We start from the raw sequence: 13,348 nt of genomic DNA, 5'->3' as shown, positions 1-13,348 counted from the left end.
CCGGAAAATAAGCGCTCAACAAACGCGTCCTTGTTCCCGCCTCCATCTGACGCCGCGTTCGTCACGACAACGACGAACTGTCATGTCCGTGCACTCTTCCAGCGACGAGGAGAGCATCTCCTCCGTTGGTTCTATTGTAGGACCCTCTACCAAGGCTAAAGGCAAGAGAAAAGCCGCCCTCGACGACGACGAAGACGACAAACGCTTCATTGTTCAAACCGCCTTCGACTCGTATTTCCTCAGCACCTCAACGCGCTCTCAGACCTCTGCGAATGTCTTTTCCAACCTAGTCGCGCCACTCTCTGCCGAGGAATACGCCGAAGCCATCGGTTCTGCGCATTTCTACTCTACGGTGCAGTCAAAACTCGTCACGTCGAAGGTGGCGCGCGATGAGCTCTTCACGCGTATGATGCTCGAGCTGCAGGAGGGCTTCAACGTGCTATGCTATGGCTACGGATCCAAGCGCACTCTTCTAAATCAGCTCGCAACGGAACGCTGCGCAAAGAAGGGCCACGTTGTGGTGGCGAACGCCTTCCGGCCACATTTCACGATGAAAGACATGCTCGCGTCTATCGAGCGCGTCCCAGGCCTCGCGGACTGGCCACTTGACTCGACGACAGTAGAGGGGCAGACGGCGCGGGTGGTGCGATTTTTCAGCGATCCCCAGACGCGCGAGCTCTATCTCATCGTCCACAACATCGACGCCGCGTCCATGCGCGCCCCGCGAGCGCGCTCTTGCATCGCGGCGCTCGCTTCCTGCCCCAAAATTCATCTCATTGCGTCCGTCGACCACATCAACGCGCCATTGCTTTGGACGTCGGCGGAAGCCACCACGCGGAAATCGCCCATCATGACTGACGACGCCGACGCCACTGCTGTCCTCGGCGCACGCGCGTTCAACTGGCTGTGGCACGACGCAACGACGCTGCTGCCGTACGATGCTGAGCTCGCTCACGTCGACCGCTCGTCGCTGTCTGCTGCGCACGGTGGCGGGCCTGCGCGGCGGGGGAAGGGGGCGGATGCGGGGCCGGCGGCGGCGGGGACGATGGTCTCGGAGACGGCGGCGCAGCATGTGCTAGCGTCGGTGACGGCGAAGGCGAAGCGGCTCTTTGCTTTCATGGCGGGACGGCAGCTGGAGAGTATCGCGAACGGGGCGGAGGGAGAGGAGGGTGGTGCGTTTCTTTCGCCAATAATAATAAAACTTACAGCGGTCGCTAACGCGTCATTCGCTTCCACAGGCAATACCAACCTCCAAGCGCACGCGATACCGTACGATGTTCTCTTCGCGGCCGCGCGCGACAAGTTCATAGCGACGAACGACACGGCGCTGCGCGCGCTTCTCCACGAGTTTCGCGACCACGGACTTGTTGTCGGCGCGGGGTCGCCAGAGGCGTTGTGGATTCCGATGCGGAAGGAACGGTTGGCAAGCGTGCTGAAGACGCTTCCGGAAGAGAAATAAGGGCGACCTAGACGGATGGGGGAAAGGATGTAAGGGGCGGTTACTGGGAACGCAGGGGACGACTGTCTGATGCGAGGGACAGTCTATCGAGGGCGATCACTTGGGAAATCAGAATCGGCGTACGGAGATCTTGAGAGTCAACAGACACGATATGGAAAATCACAGAAGTAGTTCATGACATTGCCGAGGGGGTGTGAGGACGACATCGTGGGACGGAGATGAAGCAGATCCTGGCACCGTCCTGTCTTAGCCCTTGGCGCATTCATACGCGGAGGTTGGTCAGCAGGCAGCCATGTACTCCGCGGAGAACTTCTGTACGCGCTTGAGGCGGCGCTTATTCGAGTCCTAGGGGATCTGCGCACAGGCGCTGCATTCGCCCGAGCGTAGGCGGTGTGGTGAAACCCGAATGGGCGCTGCCTTTGTGTTCGTGCTAAAAGCGGCAGACGCCGCCAATCTTCCAGAAGCCCTCACGTACACATTCGCGCTTCTCAGACTCCCGTAGGGCACGCGTTCCTTGATGTTCGATACCTTGTGCCGGTGGACAGGTTCAAACTCGAACAAGAGATATCTTGTTGTAAATCATGGTATATTCAGTGGTGTGAACGACAGCACATAGATATGGGTAGGGACATGGGGTGGAAGGACTAATATACAGCAGAGGATGGCCGAGAGCAAGATGGGCTACAGGGGCATGCAAATAATAGATACAGAACCGGTACGCGAGTCGTGGGAGAAGAGGAGAATGGGGTGAGTCTGGGCTACAATACAGCAAGGTAATGGGATGGAGAGAATGCTACACAATTACGAAGTCTCTAGAGCGGTTGACGTGTAGCGGCGGACCCGTGAGCAGAATAAGATAGACGAACCAACGCGATGCGGCGAACGAAGCCAATAAAAATAGGTTAGAAGGGGAGGGGGCACCGTGGCGAAGGGAAAAGAAGGTCCTTGGTGCAGATCAGAGATCAAGAAGTCGAAGAAAGATGGGGTGTGGAAAGGCGTGGAAGGCGAGCCAGGCTAGCTAGCGCGCACCCATCAGCGACGGCCGACTTCAGGGGCCCGCGCCCGCTTGTTCGGCGCACCGCTCTGCTCCCAGCGCGCGGCGCCCTCGCCCTCGATCCAGTCGCCGGTCCGCGGGTCGCGCTCGAAGTCCCCGTCGCGGTACCCGTACCGCGCCTGGAGCAGCTGCAGCAGCGGGTTGCGCAGCGCGGGGTCCATACGCACGCTCTCGCCCGGGTGGTAGCTGCCGACGCCGTGCCGCGCGAGGCTCTCCTCGAAGAGCGCCTCCTCGTACGTGCACCCGCAGTTGAGGTGCCCCGCGGGCGCCATGCGCGGCGGGTATGCGCGGCGCTCGCGCCGGGAGTCGTGCCACGCGCAGAGGGCGTTCCCCGCGCGGTTGAGGGCGCAGAACTGGCGGATGCGCGCCTCGGTGCGGTTGTGCCATTCGCGCTGGAATGCGGGGGAGGGCGGCGGCGGGCCGGTGCGCTGCGCAGCGGCGCTGAGCTGCCGGACTTGGGCCTGGGATTGCTCGTAGAGCACCTGCAGCTGGTGCACACGCTCTTCGAGCTGCCGGTTGCGCTCCAGGGCTTGCTCGAGGTCGGACGGCGCGGGGTACGACGTGCCCATGAACGAGGCGGCGCTGTGCGGGCTGTCGGGGCCTCCGAGGTTGCTCCCGTAGCCGGTGTAACTATCCGGCAGCGTCGACGGCGGCGACAAGGACTCCGGCGAATGCGTGTGGAACGCTCCTCCGAAGGTCGGGTCGAACGCGTTGTAGGCCGACGAGGGAGTGAGTGTGGCACCAGAAGCGTTTTGGAATGACAGGCTGGGCGTGTCGGCGTAGGACATCGACAAGGACGTGTTCGCATCTTGTTGCGCGGACCAGTTCATCGCACCCATGCCAAACACATCATTGTTGCTGGCATGCCCTACGTCTGGCCCCACGACGCCGTACATTGGGTGAAGGTTGCCGGAGCCCGATGACGACGACGGCCTAGTCTCCGAGTGGTCGGAGGAGCTGTCGGGGAAGCTGCCAGATTGCTGCTGTGTATCGGCGTGAGCAGCGATACAGCAATGAACGGTAGACGCCGTACCTGGGCTGTGTATGGCCTGTAGTACTGGTCACCGTCCGAGCCTGCTCGGGTGGTGCCCATGCGCGGCGAGGACCATCCACTGGTGTAGCCAGAGGGCATGCTGGTATGTTCGCCGTTGCCTTCGGAGCGGCTTGCCTTGAGGACTGCGGGGTATGGGCGCACGCGGCTGCTGCTGAGGGTCGTCGCTGAACGTGGCCTCCGCGGCTCTGAAGAAAGAAGGGATTGTTGTGGAAGAGAGGAAGAAGAGTGCGAGTAGAAGAGCGATGCGTCAAGAGAAGGCTCCGTCTTGACCGGGGGTATGTCCGCCAACCACTCGAAGGTCTGAGCGGAGGAATCCATATACGAAAGCGCTGATCTCGGACGAGGATACGATAGTGAGTTAGTGTGGCGCCTTGCGGAGGATCGCAGGGTCGGCGGCGAGCTGGTGAGATGGGGGGAGACGGGAAGGAGACCGAGATGGGGAGGAGTGCGCAGGCTTTATGGGATCATGACGGGATGAAGGGATCAAAGCATGATTGCGTCGCTCGTGGGCGGCCTGTGCCAGGGCTGTAACGCCAGAAGATAGAGAATTCCGATTCGTTTCAGTCCATTCACTCCGAGTGCGTGCCCTCCTCCTGAAGCGATGCCTCAATGATGATCTGCACGCACGAGGGCTCGCGTGCACCCGCGTGGGGCGGGTCGGTGCTCGGCGCGTGGCCCCACGTTAGAGCCTTCATGAGCGGATCATATCACCACGCGAAGGGGCGCCCACTGCATCGTGCCGTGTTAGTGTACTCGCCTTGAGCTCACCCTGAAATCGCCACAGATCTCTGTACATGTCAGACCACCTCACTCCAGAATGCAGACCCCAGGATGAGTAGACTTTTTTGGAACAAAGGCGTGAACCTGTGTATCCTCCTTAGAGCGAGGAAGTACGCCTCCCGGGCCTCCGGCAGTACGGATGTTGTAAGTACGGATCGCGCTCGTGCACTGAGAAGCCTTTGGAACGCCCGGGGCGAGTTATGGGTGCGCGTTTCAGCAGCGAAGCTTCCCAGTTCCCATAGGCAAGTTACCTAAGGCCATCCGAAATCGGCATCCACCGCACGCATCAAAAGAAAGTTGGACATCACGGAGCGGCGCGGCATATCCATCGGCGTATACATAAACGGCGACGCTGGAAAATCCCCCCACCGAGTCCGGGCCTATGCGACGCATTCCCCGCTGTCCGCCCCTCGAGACGGAGCGCGAAGGATCAGTCACTCGTCCGTCTGCCTCTTGATCACTTGCCGCCACTCCTTCGCCTTGGGAAGATTGCGTCTATCATGGCATGCAAAGTCAGCCTCACACAACGAAGAGAACGAGAAACAGATGGCGTACAGAAGTTGAGCTGATAGGACGGGCTTCCCCGCATGATCAGTCCTCACTGCTCCAGTGACTTCGATGGCTGGACTGCCATCGCATCTACGGAGCGGTTCAGAAAGTGGCCCAGGCCTGAGAGTCTTCCGCTCATCACTAACAGAAGAAAGAATCGGGGGACGGGGGTGCAGTCGATGCTCGACGGCTGGCCGGGAGCTTTCTTCGGCTGGCACTCAAAAAACATGGATACTTCTTCGATGCGACAGCGAGAGGCGGGGTATTCGGCGAGAGATGGCTTAGCCCCCATCTTCAGAACAAGGCACACAAGGCTAGTTTGGATAGCGTCCCCTCAGTGCCTTGTTCGCAGGTATTGTGTTCAAGACGGTTTGGGAGGAAACAATAAGAGCGGTTTCGGCAACTCCCGTCGGCCAACCGCACCGGTCGCCGGCCGCAGTCAAAAATCCATCCAGCGCGTGTCGACCCATTCTCTTCTCTCTTTTCACCTCCTTCATCCTCCTCTTTTCAGCGGTCAAAAATGGTCTTCAAGGTTGCTGGTGAGTAACCCAGCGAGATCAGGGTACCGATCTGAGTGCTGACGGCGTCAACAGACGTTTCCCTCGCCGCCTTCGGTCGCAAGGAGATCGAGATTGCAGAGGTGCGCCGCATGTGCGGTGGCTGGCGATACAGCGGCTTATTTTCCTCCTCCCGCTACAGAATGAGATGCCCGGTCTCATGTTCATCAGGCAGAAGGTACGTTGGCTAACCTGCTACTGTTGAACGATCTGTTGATCATCGTCGATCAGTACGGCGCTGCTCAGCCCTTGAAGGGTGCCCGCATTGCCGGATGCCTTCACATGTACGTTGGAGTCCATTCGGAAGATGCAAAGATACTGATGTACTCGCCTCAGGACCATTCAAACCGCTGTTCTCATCGAGACCCTCACCCACCTCGGTGCGGAGGTGACCTGGTCGTCCTGCGTATGTCCCCCGCTTCTAGTTCCCGCTCTTAGTCGCTGATCACTTTCCATAGAACATCTTCTCCACGCAGGACCACGCCGCTGCTGCGTATGTGCACGTTCTCATGTCAGTCAGCAATGTGCTGATCTTGTGTTTAGCATTGCCGCAACTGGCGTGCCGGTGTTCGCCTGGAAGGGTGAGACTGAGGAGGAGTACCAGTGGTGCATCGACCAGACCATCGCTGGATTCAAGGACGGCAAGGCCCTGAACATGATCCTCGATGATGGTGGCGACTTGACCTCGATGGTGCACGAGAAGTACCCCCAGTACCTGAAGGGTACGTACTTGGCTATGAATACATGCAAGCGTACTAATCGGCATTGACAGACATCCGCGGTATCTCTGAGGAGACCACCACCGGTGTTCACCACCTGTACAAGGCGTTCCGCGATGGCAAGCTCAAGGTCCCCGCCATCAACGTCAACGACTCCGTCACGAAGTCCAAGTTCGACAACCTGTACGGCTGCCGCGAGTCCCTCGTCGATGGCATCAAGCGTGCCACCGATGTCATGCTTGCGGGCAAGGTCGCCGTTGTCGCTGGCTTCGGTGATGTCGGCAAGGGCGTAAGTGTCTTTGGCATGCAGTGTCCGGGAACTGAACTGACAGTCGTTTTAGTGCGCTGAGTCCCTCCGCTCTTACGGCGCGCGCGTCATCATCACGGAGATCGACCCCATCAACGCCCTCCAGGCTGCGATGGCCGGCTACGAGGTCACGACCATGGAGGAGGCTGCGCCCCGCGGTAACGTCTTCGTTACCACCACCGGTAACCGCGACATCATCACTGGCAAGCACTTCGAGGTCATGCCGGAGGATGCTATCGTCTCCAAGTAGGTACTTTTTGCGCAGCCGCCGGACCCTCGCTTATGCAGCCCCTAGCATCGGCCACTTCGACGTCGAGATTGACGTTGCCTGGCTCAAGGCCAACGCCGCCTCGGTGTCCAACGTCAAGCCCCAGGTTGACCGCTTCACCATGAAGAACGGTCGCCACATCATCCTTCTCGCTGAGGGCCGTCTTGTCAACCTCGGCTGTGCCACCGGCCACCCGTCCTTCGTCATGTCCTGCTCCTTCTCCAACCAGACGCTCGCGCAAATTGCGCTCTGGACCACCCCGGAGAAGTTCCCCCTCGGCGTGCACATGCTCCCGAAGGAGCTCGACGAGGAGGTCGCGCGCGCCCACCTTGCGCAGCTCAACGTCAAGCTCACCACGCTCTCCGACGAGCAGTCGAAGTACCTCGACATCCCGGTCAACGGCCCGTACAAGCCGTCGCACTACCGCTACTAGACGAGGGATCGCGATCCACCAACGACGGCCTCAACGAGCCCTCGCCAAAAGCATAGGATCTTCAACGTCCTGGACCCAGAGACATATTTAACTATGTTGTGCGCGCGAGTATGGACGCCGGTGATGATTCTGTGGATGTAACTTGGTCGAGGGAGCGCCTTTCCCGGTAGGAGGCGCTCGTTGCTTGGGGCGCGGAGCGCCTCGAGCGGCGGGCCAGGGAGAGGGGGATGGGAGAGAAGGCGTATACAATGTAACTGGTGCTTCAACGCGCTCCATATGTACGAATATCGATGCGATGCATGTTACGACTGAGCATTGCGGTGTGTTTTTGGTGCTCAAAGGCTGGTTGAAAGCTGGATTGCGACGCACCAACGCGCATAGCGCCACAAAAGCGAAAGCAGTTTCTCACGCCACCTTCGATTACTCTCCTTCCCTGTCGCTGAGTGAACTTGTTGGCCTCAACCATTCGCTGACTCTCCCAGTCGGCCAATCTATTGCTTCTTCTAACCGCCCTTATCCGAGCAATATTCAGCCTGCTGCGGATATCGCAGAGAGCAGGATCAGGTCGTGATGAAGCCCTTTCGGCGCTCGTCGATACTGAATATTATCTTCACACGAACGACGCGCGCCATGCTTTCCAGGCGCATGGAATCCATATATTTGGCTGCTGTTGCATCAAAAGGTGTTCTTCGTACTCAAAATACCTTTGCCAGAGACGTCAACAACACTAGGAGTCATTGACGGTCATTGTTAGTGAACGTCAACTATTGAATGGCCTACCCGACCGGCTGCTAGGTGTGTATCCGCTTTCTCATGCAACGCTGATGGTCGTTGCATGCTCACAGCCGCGTTAGCGTCCATGTCAAGAGCCTAGCATAGTGAGAAAGAAACCATCCTCTTCTTCCCGTCTTTCCACAAACTCGCCCATGGATCCAGGAACCATCCTCGCGGTCATAGACATGGCGGGCAAGGTCACCGTCGCACTCTGCAAGTACGCGTCGTCCGCCAAAGGCGCTGACAAGGCGCGACTCGCTCTCTGGCGGGAGCTTTCTTCCATCAGCGGCACGCTCATGAACGTCAAGTACTACTTCGAGAGCCTTGCGGATGGGTTCGCGCCGGAGACGCAGAAGCGGATGAATGCGCTTCGACTGTGGGAGGAGGGCGGGCCTATCAAGGAGTGTATGAAGTTGCTGGACAACTTTCTGCGAGAGCTCGATGTGGATATGAAGAAGCAGGGTCTGAAGCGCAAGCTCCTGTGGCCTTTCAAGGAAGAGACTATCGAGGAGTTTCTCAAGCAGCTGGAGCGTCATAAGGCGCATCTCATGCTCGCTTTCTCGATCAATACAAGGTTCGTCGCGGGCTCACTCTTCTTCGGCGTACACCAACGAGACCTTTTGCTAGCGAACAACTAACAGACATCGCACAAATCTCTTTCATGATCGCGGAAGAGCAGGCGCGCGTCAGACTGGAGAAGGAGATTGCGGACACTCAGCGCGCATCACAGGAGGAGAGTAGGCGTCGTGGTATGCCAGGACTAAACTCTGAATAGGCTGCAGGGCACTCACGAGCTCGTCTGATAGATTCGCTGCGGGACGAGATCATCAGGTGGCTCCAACCGGTTGACAACGGTTCGAAGCACGCAATATCGCTGCAAAAACGACAAGAAGGGACATGCAAGTGGATCTTCACTCACGATACTTACCGCCAGTGGAGCACGCGTGAAAGTGGGATGCTTTGGCTGAGTGGTATACGTGAGTCGTCTTGATCCGTCTTCCTTGCCTGTCGCTTACCTCTTCTCCACAGCCGGTAGTGGGAAGAGCGTGATGGCGTATGTTCCTAGCATTTTTGTAGCATTGACGTTCTGAGCCTTCCTACAGGTCATCGCTCATCGACGCGTTGAGGCAGAAGCGGTACCCAGCACTTGTCTATCACTACTGCGACTTCGGCGACCCTTCCAGTACATCAGTCGTTTCCATTCTGCGCAGCTTGTTTGTGCAGCTTCTTCGAAATGCACCTCCCGCCTGGTTCGACGAGCTCAACAGCATCGCCAATCAGGTCAAGTCAGGCGAACCTCCCAGCTCTATCCTCGAGGTCTACGGCTACGTTCAGCGCGCTGTCCCCCTCTATCCTGAACAGTTGTTCATCATCGACGCCCTCGATGAATGTCAAGAACCAGCTGAGCTTATACGCTTCCTCGTCCGCCTGTCTGAACTCGGCGGCGTTCACGTCTTTGTCACAAGTCGCAATGAGCGCGCCATATACGAACTCCTTCAAGATACACCGACGATATCCCTGACGGACGAGAAGGACCTTGTCAACGCGGACATTCGGGAGCACGTTGTACGCTCGTTGGCCACCACACCCGGCCTTTCTCGTCTTCCATCGAATATAAAGAAGGAGATCGAAGTTGCCCTCCTGTCGAAGGCGGATTGCATGTAAGCCGTAGAGCAGATTGCCCGTGAACTATCATCGCTGAACAGTGATCAAGGTTCCGATGGGTGGAATGCCAGCTCGACTTCCTTGCCACATGTCGAACTCGGCAGGCGGTCAATCATGCCCTTAACAACCTTCCGAAGACGCTATACGAGACCTATGAACGGATCCTGCAGGCTATCGACCGTCAGGGTACCGACATGGCACGCATCGCTCAACACACACTGCGATGGCTTGTCGGTGCCCAGCGACCCATCAGACTTAACGAGATTCAAGAGGCCGTTATGATCGAAGTCGGCGAAGATTCCCTGAACGAGGATCTGGGCGTCTTCGATCCAATGGACGTCCTGCATACCTGCTCATCGCTCGTGAGCTACGACAATGCGAAGGGTGTCGTCAACCTTTCGCATTTCACTGTGCAGGTATGTCATAGTACCCTCGTATGGCCTTTCCTATGACTGAATATGCTCAGGAGTATCTTCTTGTACCGTCTCTCGCCACTTCAACCCTTTCCCACTTCTCCGTCCAGCTGGTCGACTTGCACCGCGATCTCGCCTTGCAATGTCTGACCTACATATCGTTCGACAACTTTGCCGGCGGAGCTTGCTACGACAAACCGTCCTACATGGCACGGCTTCGCAATCATCCTCTCTTTGACTACGTTGCTCATCATTGGACCGACCACGTTGCGCAAGTACGGGCATACGACGCAGAGGTCTACGCGTCCATTGACGACCTGCTCTTCAGCGAGAAGAAGCGTCCGCACTGCCTTGCGTTCCGCCAGAACGAGCAAGGCGCAGAAAGCCAATTTACTAGCAAGCGAGCGTTCGAGATCTACGACAAGGCCTGGTGGACGCATCCGTCCTATGCGAATCAGAAGATGAAAGATCGTCAAGCACCTGGATCTTTCCTCCTGCCAGCTCCATCATGGTGGTACGCCATCAAGACGAGGCAGACCTGGCTTGCTGAGCGCATGTTTCACGATCACCCAAGCCTGATAACGTCCGAATACCCGTATATCGGCTTTCCGTTGATGGCGACGGCTCGCCATGGGCTTCCGGAGGTGGCCAGGATCCTCCTGGATATGGGCGCGGACGTGAACGCAGCCTGCGACTGCAACAAGGAGGTACCGCGAACTGCGCTCTACTCGGCCGTAGAGCACATGACGCGCGACCCCGGACACCTCGCAACGTTTCGACTGCTACTTGAGCGTGGCGCGGAGGTCAACCGCCGGTATGGCGAGGTCAGGGATACGGTTCTGCAGTGTGCAGCCGCTCTGGGCGATCGTATCGAGGCCATGCGGCTCTTGCTCGAGCGCGGCGCGGATCGCGAGGCGAGCAACGCATACGGAGAGACTTCGCTGCACATAGCGGTGAGGAGCGACAGCCTGGATACGGTTGAGTTCCTCCTCGGTGTTGGCTGCAACGTGAATGCTCGCACGTACTCCGGCAAGGACGCCCTACAGATGGCTCTCGAGATGCGCTCGCCCAAGGTCGTGCAGTGTCTGCTGGAACGCGGACCCGACCTATCGCAGCTTCACTTCGCGGCCGAGGACCTTGACTGGGCCAGAGGGCAACCGTGGTCACCGACCATCGTCTCTGGCTTGATGCGCTCGAAGCCGATGTCAGATGCCGGTCTGCAGGAGGTGTACGACACTTTGCGGCGAGGAGGCGTTCCCGAAGAGCTCGTCCTCGACATTCTCGACCTTGCTGAGCTCTGGAGCTGCTCGAGTGCTTCGCGAGCTCAAAAGGTTGCCGTGGACAGTCGCACGCAGAGCTACGTCTATGCGGAGCTCGAGGTACCCGATGCACCGCTACGCTCTTTGACCTTCGTTACGGTGTCGCATGATCAAGGTGTGTCCGCGTTCAGTATCGATTGCTTGTCAATTTGCTGAAGTGCTTCAGGCTGGAGCGACTACGAAGACGACCATGGGACGTACCGCCGTAGTAGCACCTGGTTCGAAGCCGGAGTCAAAGGCTCAGACGCTCGTCGCCTTATCCAACAAAATATCCATGCGTCAAGCGATCGGCGACTGCACACAAATACCTGGAGTTTCGATACGCCAGACCCAGAGCTCCAGGAATGGCTTCGAGGAATGCAGGGTGGGAGGTTCCTGCAGCTCATAGCTAGGGCGCAGTATCAAGGTTGGGTGAACCACGTTTATTCTGCCGAAATCCGAGTTTTCTCACGCTTCAGTCCTGGTACGAAGGGTTGAGATGCCTCTTGTACGTGCCGACAGGTACATGGATACCATATCGAAGTACCGTTCCAGCCAGCGTGAAATACAGCAGATATCAAGCTAGAAAAGACTTGGCGCCGCTCTTGTAGTCAGACTGGCAAAAGCCATTGTGACCCAATGAGGCAAGCGCCGGGACGTGTGAAAAGTCCGCCAGGGGTTTGGAAATGCGGTCTGCTTCAACCATCATTCGCGCCACGATGCCAACGTGTGTTCCGCTCTTTAACCCACCTCTGACGCTCCCCGGTCAGCTAGATGCATCGCCCGTGCTCACCCCGCTCGACAGAGCGTCGCCTCTCATCCACGGAGAGGTCTCGTAAATGGCGCCAAGATCCCCTCAACCGCGCTTGGGAAAACGCGAATCGGTAGGTTTGCGGTACCTCCGTTCCCGACCTACGGAACTTCTAATGAACTCACGCTCAGGGTAATGCAACGGCGTGCTGAGACGAAAGGCCTCAAGTGGAAATGTCCCAAAAGGCGCGAGGTAACATACTCGTCTCTTCTCAAAGCGCGTAATGGGGTCTTACTTTTCTACAGGTTAAGTACAGCACTTGCGTAGTAACAAGACATCGCACTCGCCAAATCCCCAAAGCCACAAAACCTACTCAGGATGAAGACGCGCTGGAGCGTTGTCGCCACCTTTGCCCGCCCTTCCTGCAGGATCTACTCACGGAACTGTCCCTCACTGGAGAATCTACTTTCGTGCATTTGGGCTCGGGAATGGGCGGTGCTGTCATCCAGGCGGCTTTCCAAACTGGCTGTCAAGCTTACGGTATCGAGCTCGACCCCCACCTTTACTCGACTTCCATCGAGCTCTCCTACTCTGCGCGCTTGCAATGCGAACGCACGCAGCAAGAGATAGGACCTACGACCTTCGAGAATGCATGCGTCTATTCGGCTAACCTGCTGCCGTCGTTGGTATCCTCCGCTGATCTGGTCCTCGTTGACAACGATGCGTTCGATGCTACTCGTAAGTCGCACTACATGATGGAGTTCCCTGTGTATTGACGAGTTTATCAGTCGTTGATCACCTCTTTCGCTGGATCGTCCTCATTATGAAGCATGGGTCAGTCATCGCGGCTTCGAAGCCTTTGACGGGAGGTCCGGAGACCCCTTCGGTACTATATACGGCGGAGCATAACGAGGATATCTATGTGCGAAAAATCTGCTCGACTGCCCTGCTGCGATCTTGACATGCATCTCCTCCAGGTCTATGCCAACCTCGGCATACGCGTCCATGTTCTGAAACGCACGCGTGCAGAGTCGCTTACCACTTCATGGTCGACAGGCGGTAGCTATTTCCTCCATCGTGTCTGTAAAGACTGATATGTTGTATGCACTGTCGTGTTCGTTGTTTATGCTTCACTGGTGATGAATGAAGCCAAACACCCGTGCGTTGGCGTGTCAAGCGACGCAGGAAATGACGCTCAAACCTCGATATTACGCTGCCCTTGTTCGCTCAAGTCTGACATGCCCACCCCGCTAACGCCTCCACAATC

At 57.6% G+C, this 13,348-nt stretch overlaps 5 protein-coding genes across 5 annotated transcripts; 3 read left to right on the top strand and 2 right to left on the bottom strand.

The window, feature by feature from the left end:
* Window positions 1–19: 19 nt before the first annotated feature.
* Window positions 20–1,780, top strand: SCHCODRAFT_02637099 (origin recognition complex subunit 2). Its single transcript, XM_003028599.2, has 2 exons — window positions 20–1,172; window positions 1,239–1,780. Exons 1-2 carry the CDS (start codon window positions 83–85, stop codon window positions 1,457–1,459), a joined length of 1,311 nt encoding a protein of 436 aa, XP_003028645.1. The 5' UTR covers window positions 20–82; the 3' UTR covers window positions 1,460–1,780.
* A 575-nt stretch (window positions 1,781–2,355) lies between these two features.
* On the bottom strand, window positions 2,356–4,171 carry SCHCODRAFT_02637094 (uncharacterized protein). The gene is made up of 2 exons (XM_003028906.3): window positions 3,547–4,171; window positions 2,356–3,496 (listed from the first exon to the last, which is right to left on the bottom strand). The coding sequence occupies exons 1-2, from the start codon at window positions 3,883–3,885 to the stop codon at window positions 2,492–2,494; spliced, it is 1,344 nt and encodes a 447-aa protein (XP_003028952.1). The 5' UTR covers window positions 3,886–4,171; the 3' UTR covers window positions 2,356–2,491.
* Window positions 4,172–4,391: 220 nt separating this feature from the next.
* SCHCODRAFT_02637091 (uncharacterized protein) lies at window positions 4,392–5,282 on the bottom strand. The gene is made up of 3 exons (XM_003028907.3): window positions 5,043–5,282; window positions 4,903–4,986; window positions 4,392–4,842 (listed from the first exon to the last, which is right to left on the bottom strand). Exons 1-3 carry the CDS (start codon window positions 5,186–5,188, stop codon window positions 4,782–4,784), a joined length of 291 nt encoding a protein of 96 aa, XP_003028953.1. The 5' UTR covers window positions 5,189–5,282; the 3' UTR covers window positions 4,392–4,781.
* Window positions 5,283–5,363: 81 nt separating this feature from the next.
* SCHCODRAFT_02637088 (S-adenosyl-L-homocysteine hydrolase) lies at window positions 5,364–7,492 on the top strand. Its single transcript, XM_003028600.2, has 10 exons — window positions 5,364–5,435; window positions 5,490–5,536; window positions 5,596–5,631; window positions 5,685–5,737; window positions 5,790–5,859; window positions 5,912–5,946; window positions 5,997–6,175; window positions 6,226–6,461; window positions 6,514–6,725; window positions 6,775–7,492. The coding sequence occupies exons 1-10, from the start codon at window positions 5,417–5,419 to the stop codon at window positions 7,178–7,180; spliced, it is 1,293 nt and encodes a 430-aa protein (XP_003028646.1). The 5' UTR covers window positions 5,364–5,416; the 3' UTR covers window positions 7,181–7,492.
* A 184-nt stretch (window positions 7,493–7,676) lies between these two features.
* On the top strand, window positions 7,677–13,274 carry SCHCODRAFT_02587820 (uncharacterized protein). The gene is made up of 14 exons (XM_003028601.3): window positions 7,677–7,975; window positions 8,035–8,528; window positions 8,582–8,703; window positions 8,761–8,931; window positions 8,984–9,008; window positions 9,058–9,615; window positions 9,669–10,035; window positions 10,086–11,466; window positions 11,518–11,814; window positions 12,136–12,214; window positions 12,273–12,333; window positions 12,387–12,819; window positions 12,870–13,003; window positions 13,059–13,274. The coding sequence occupies exons 2-14, from the start codon at window positions 8,107–8,109 to the stop codon at window positions 13,173–13,175; spliced, it is 4,167 nt and encodes a 1,388-aa protein (XP_003028647.1). The 5' UTR covers window positions 7,677–7,975; window positions 8,035–8,106; the 3' UTR covers window positions 13,176–13,274.
* The last annotated feature ends 74 nt before the right edge of the window (window positions 13,275–13,348 follow it).

The sequence above is a fragment of the Schizophyllum commune genome (genome assembly GCF_000143185.2).
Source record: "Schizophyllum commune H4-8 unplaced genomic scaffold SCHCOscaffold_10, whole genome shotgun sequence".
NCBI classification, from domain to species: Eukaryota; Fungi; Basidiomycota; class Agaricomycetes; order Agaricales; family Schizophyllaceae; genus Schizophyllum; species Schizophyllum commune.
The sequence above is the reverse complement of the archived record's forward strand: the minus strand, read 5'-3'. Positions and strand labels throughout refer to the sequence as shown.

Bases quoted from the DNA above. Each gene is read 5' to 3' on its own strand.
- SCHCODRAFT_02637099 (XM_003028599.2), top strand. From the start codon at position 83: ATGTCCGTGCACTCTTCCAGCGACGAGGAGAGCATCTCCTCCGTTGGT. The intron at 1,173-1,238 runs GTGCGTTTCTTT...TCGCTTCCACAG, and splicing joins GGCGGAGGGAGAGGAGGGTG to GCAATACCAACCTCCAAGCG.
- SCHCODRAFT_02637094 (XM_003028906.3), bottom strand. From the start codon at position 3,885: ATGGATTCCTCCGCTCAGACCTTCGAGTGGTTGGCGGACATACCCCCG. The intron at 3,497-3,546 runs GTACGGCGTCTA...GCCGATACACAG, and splicing joins ACAGGCCATACACAGCCCAG to CAGCAATCTGGCAGCTTCCC.
- SCHCODRAFT_02637091 (XM_003028907.3), bottom strand. From the start codon at position 5,188: ATGGGGGCTAAGCCATCTCTCGCCGAATACCCCGCCTCTCGCTGTCGC. The intron at 4,987-5,042 runs GTTAGTGATGAG...ACCGCTCCGTAG, and splicing joins GTCCCCCGATTCTTTCTTCT to ATGCGATGGCAGTCCAGCCA. The intron at 4,843-4,902 runs GTACGCCATCTG...ATGCCATGATAG, and splicing joins GTCCTATCAGCTCAACTTCT to ACGCAATCTTCCCAAGGCGA.
- SCHCODRAFT_02637088 (XM_003028600.2), top strand. The intron at 5,738-5,789 runs GTACGTTGGAGT...TACTCGCCTCAG, and splicing joins ATTGCCGGATGCCTTCACAT to GACCATTCAAACCGCTGTTC. The intron at 6,176-6,225 runs GTACGTACTTGG...CGGCATTGACAG, and splicing joins GTACCCCCAGTACCTGAAGG to ACATCCGCGGTATCTCTGAG.
- SCHCODRAFT_02587820 (XM_003028601.3), top strand. From the start codon at position 8,107: ATGGATCCAGGAACCATCCTCGCGGTCATAGACATGGCGGGCAAGGTC. The intron at 12,215-12,272 runs GTAGGTTTGCGG...ACTCACGCTCAG, and splicing joins GCTTGGGAAAACGCGAATCG to GGTAATGCAACGGCGTGCTG. The intron at 13,004-13,058 runs GTGCGAAAAATC...CATCTCCTCCAG, and splicing joins AGCATAACGAGGATATCTAT to GTCTATGCCAACCTCGGCAT.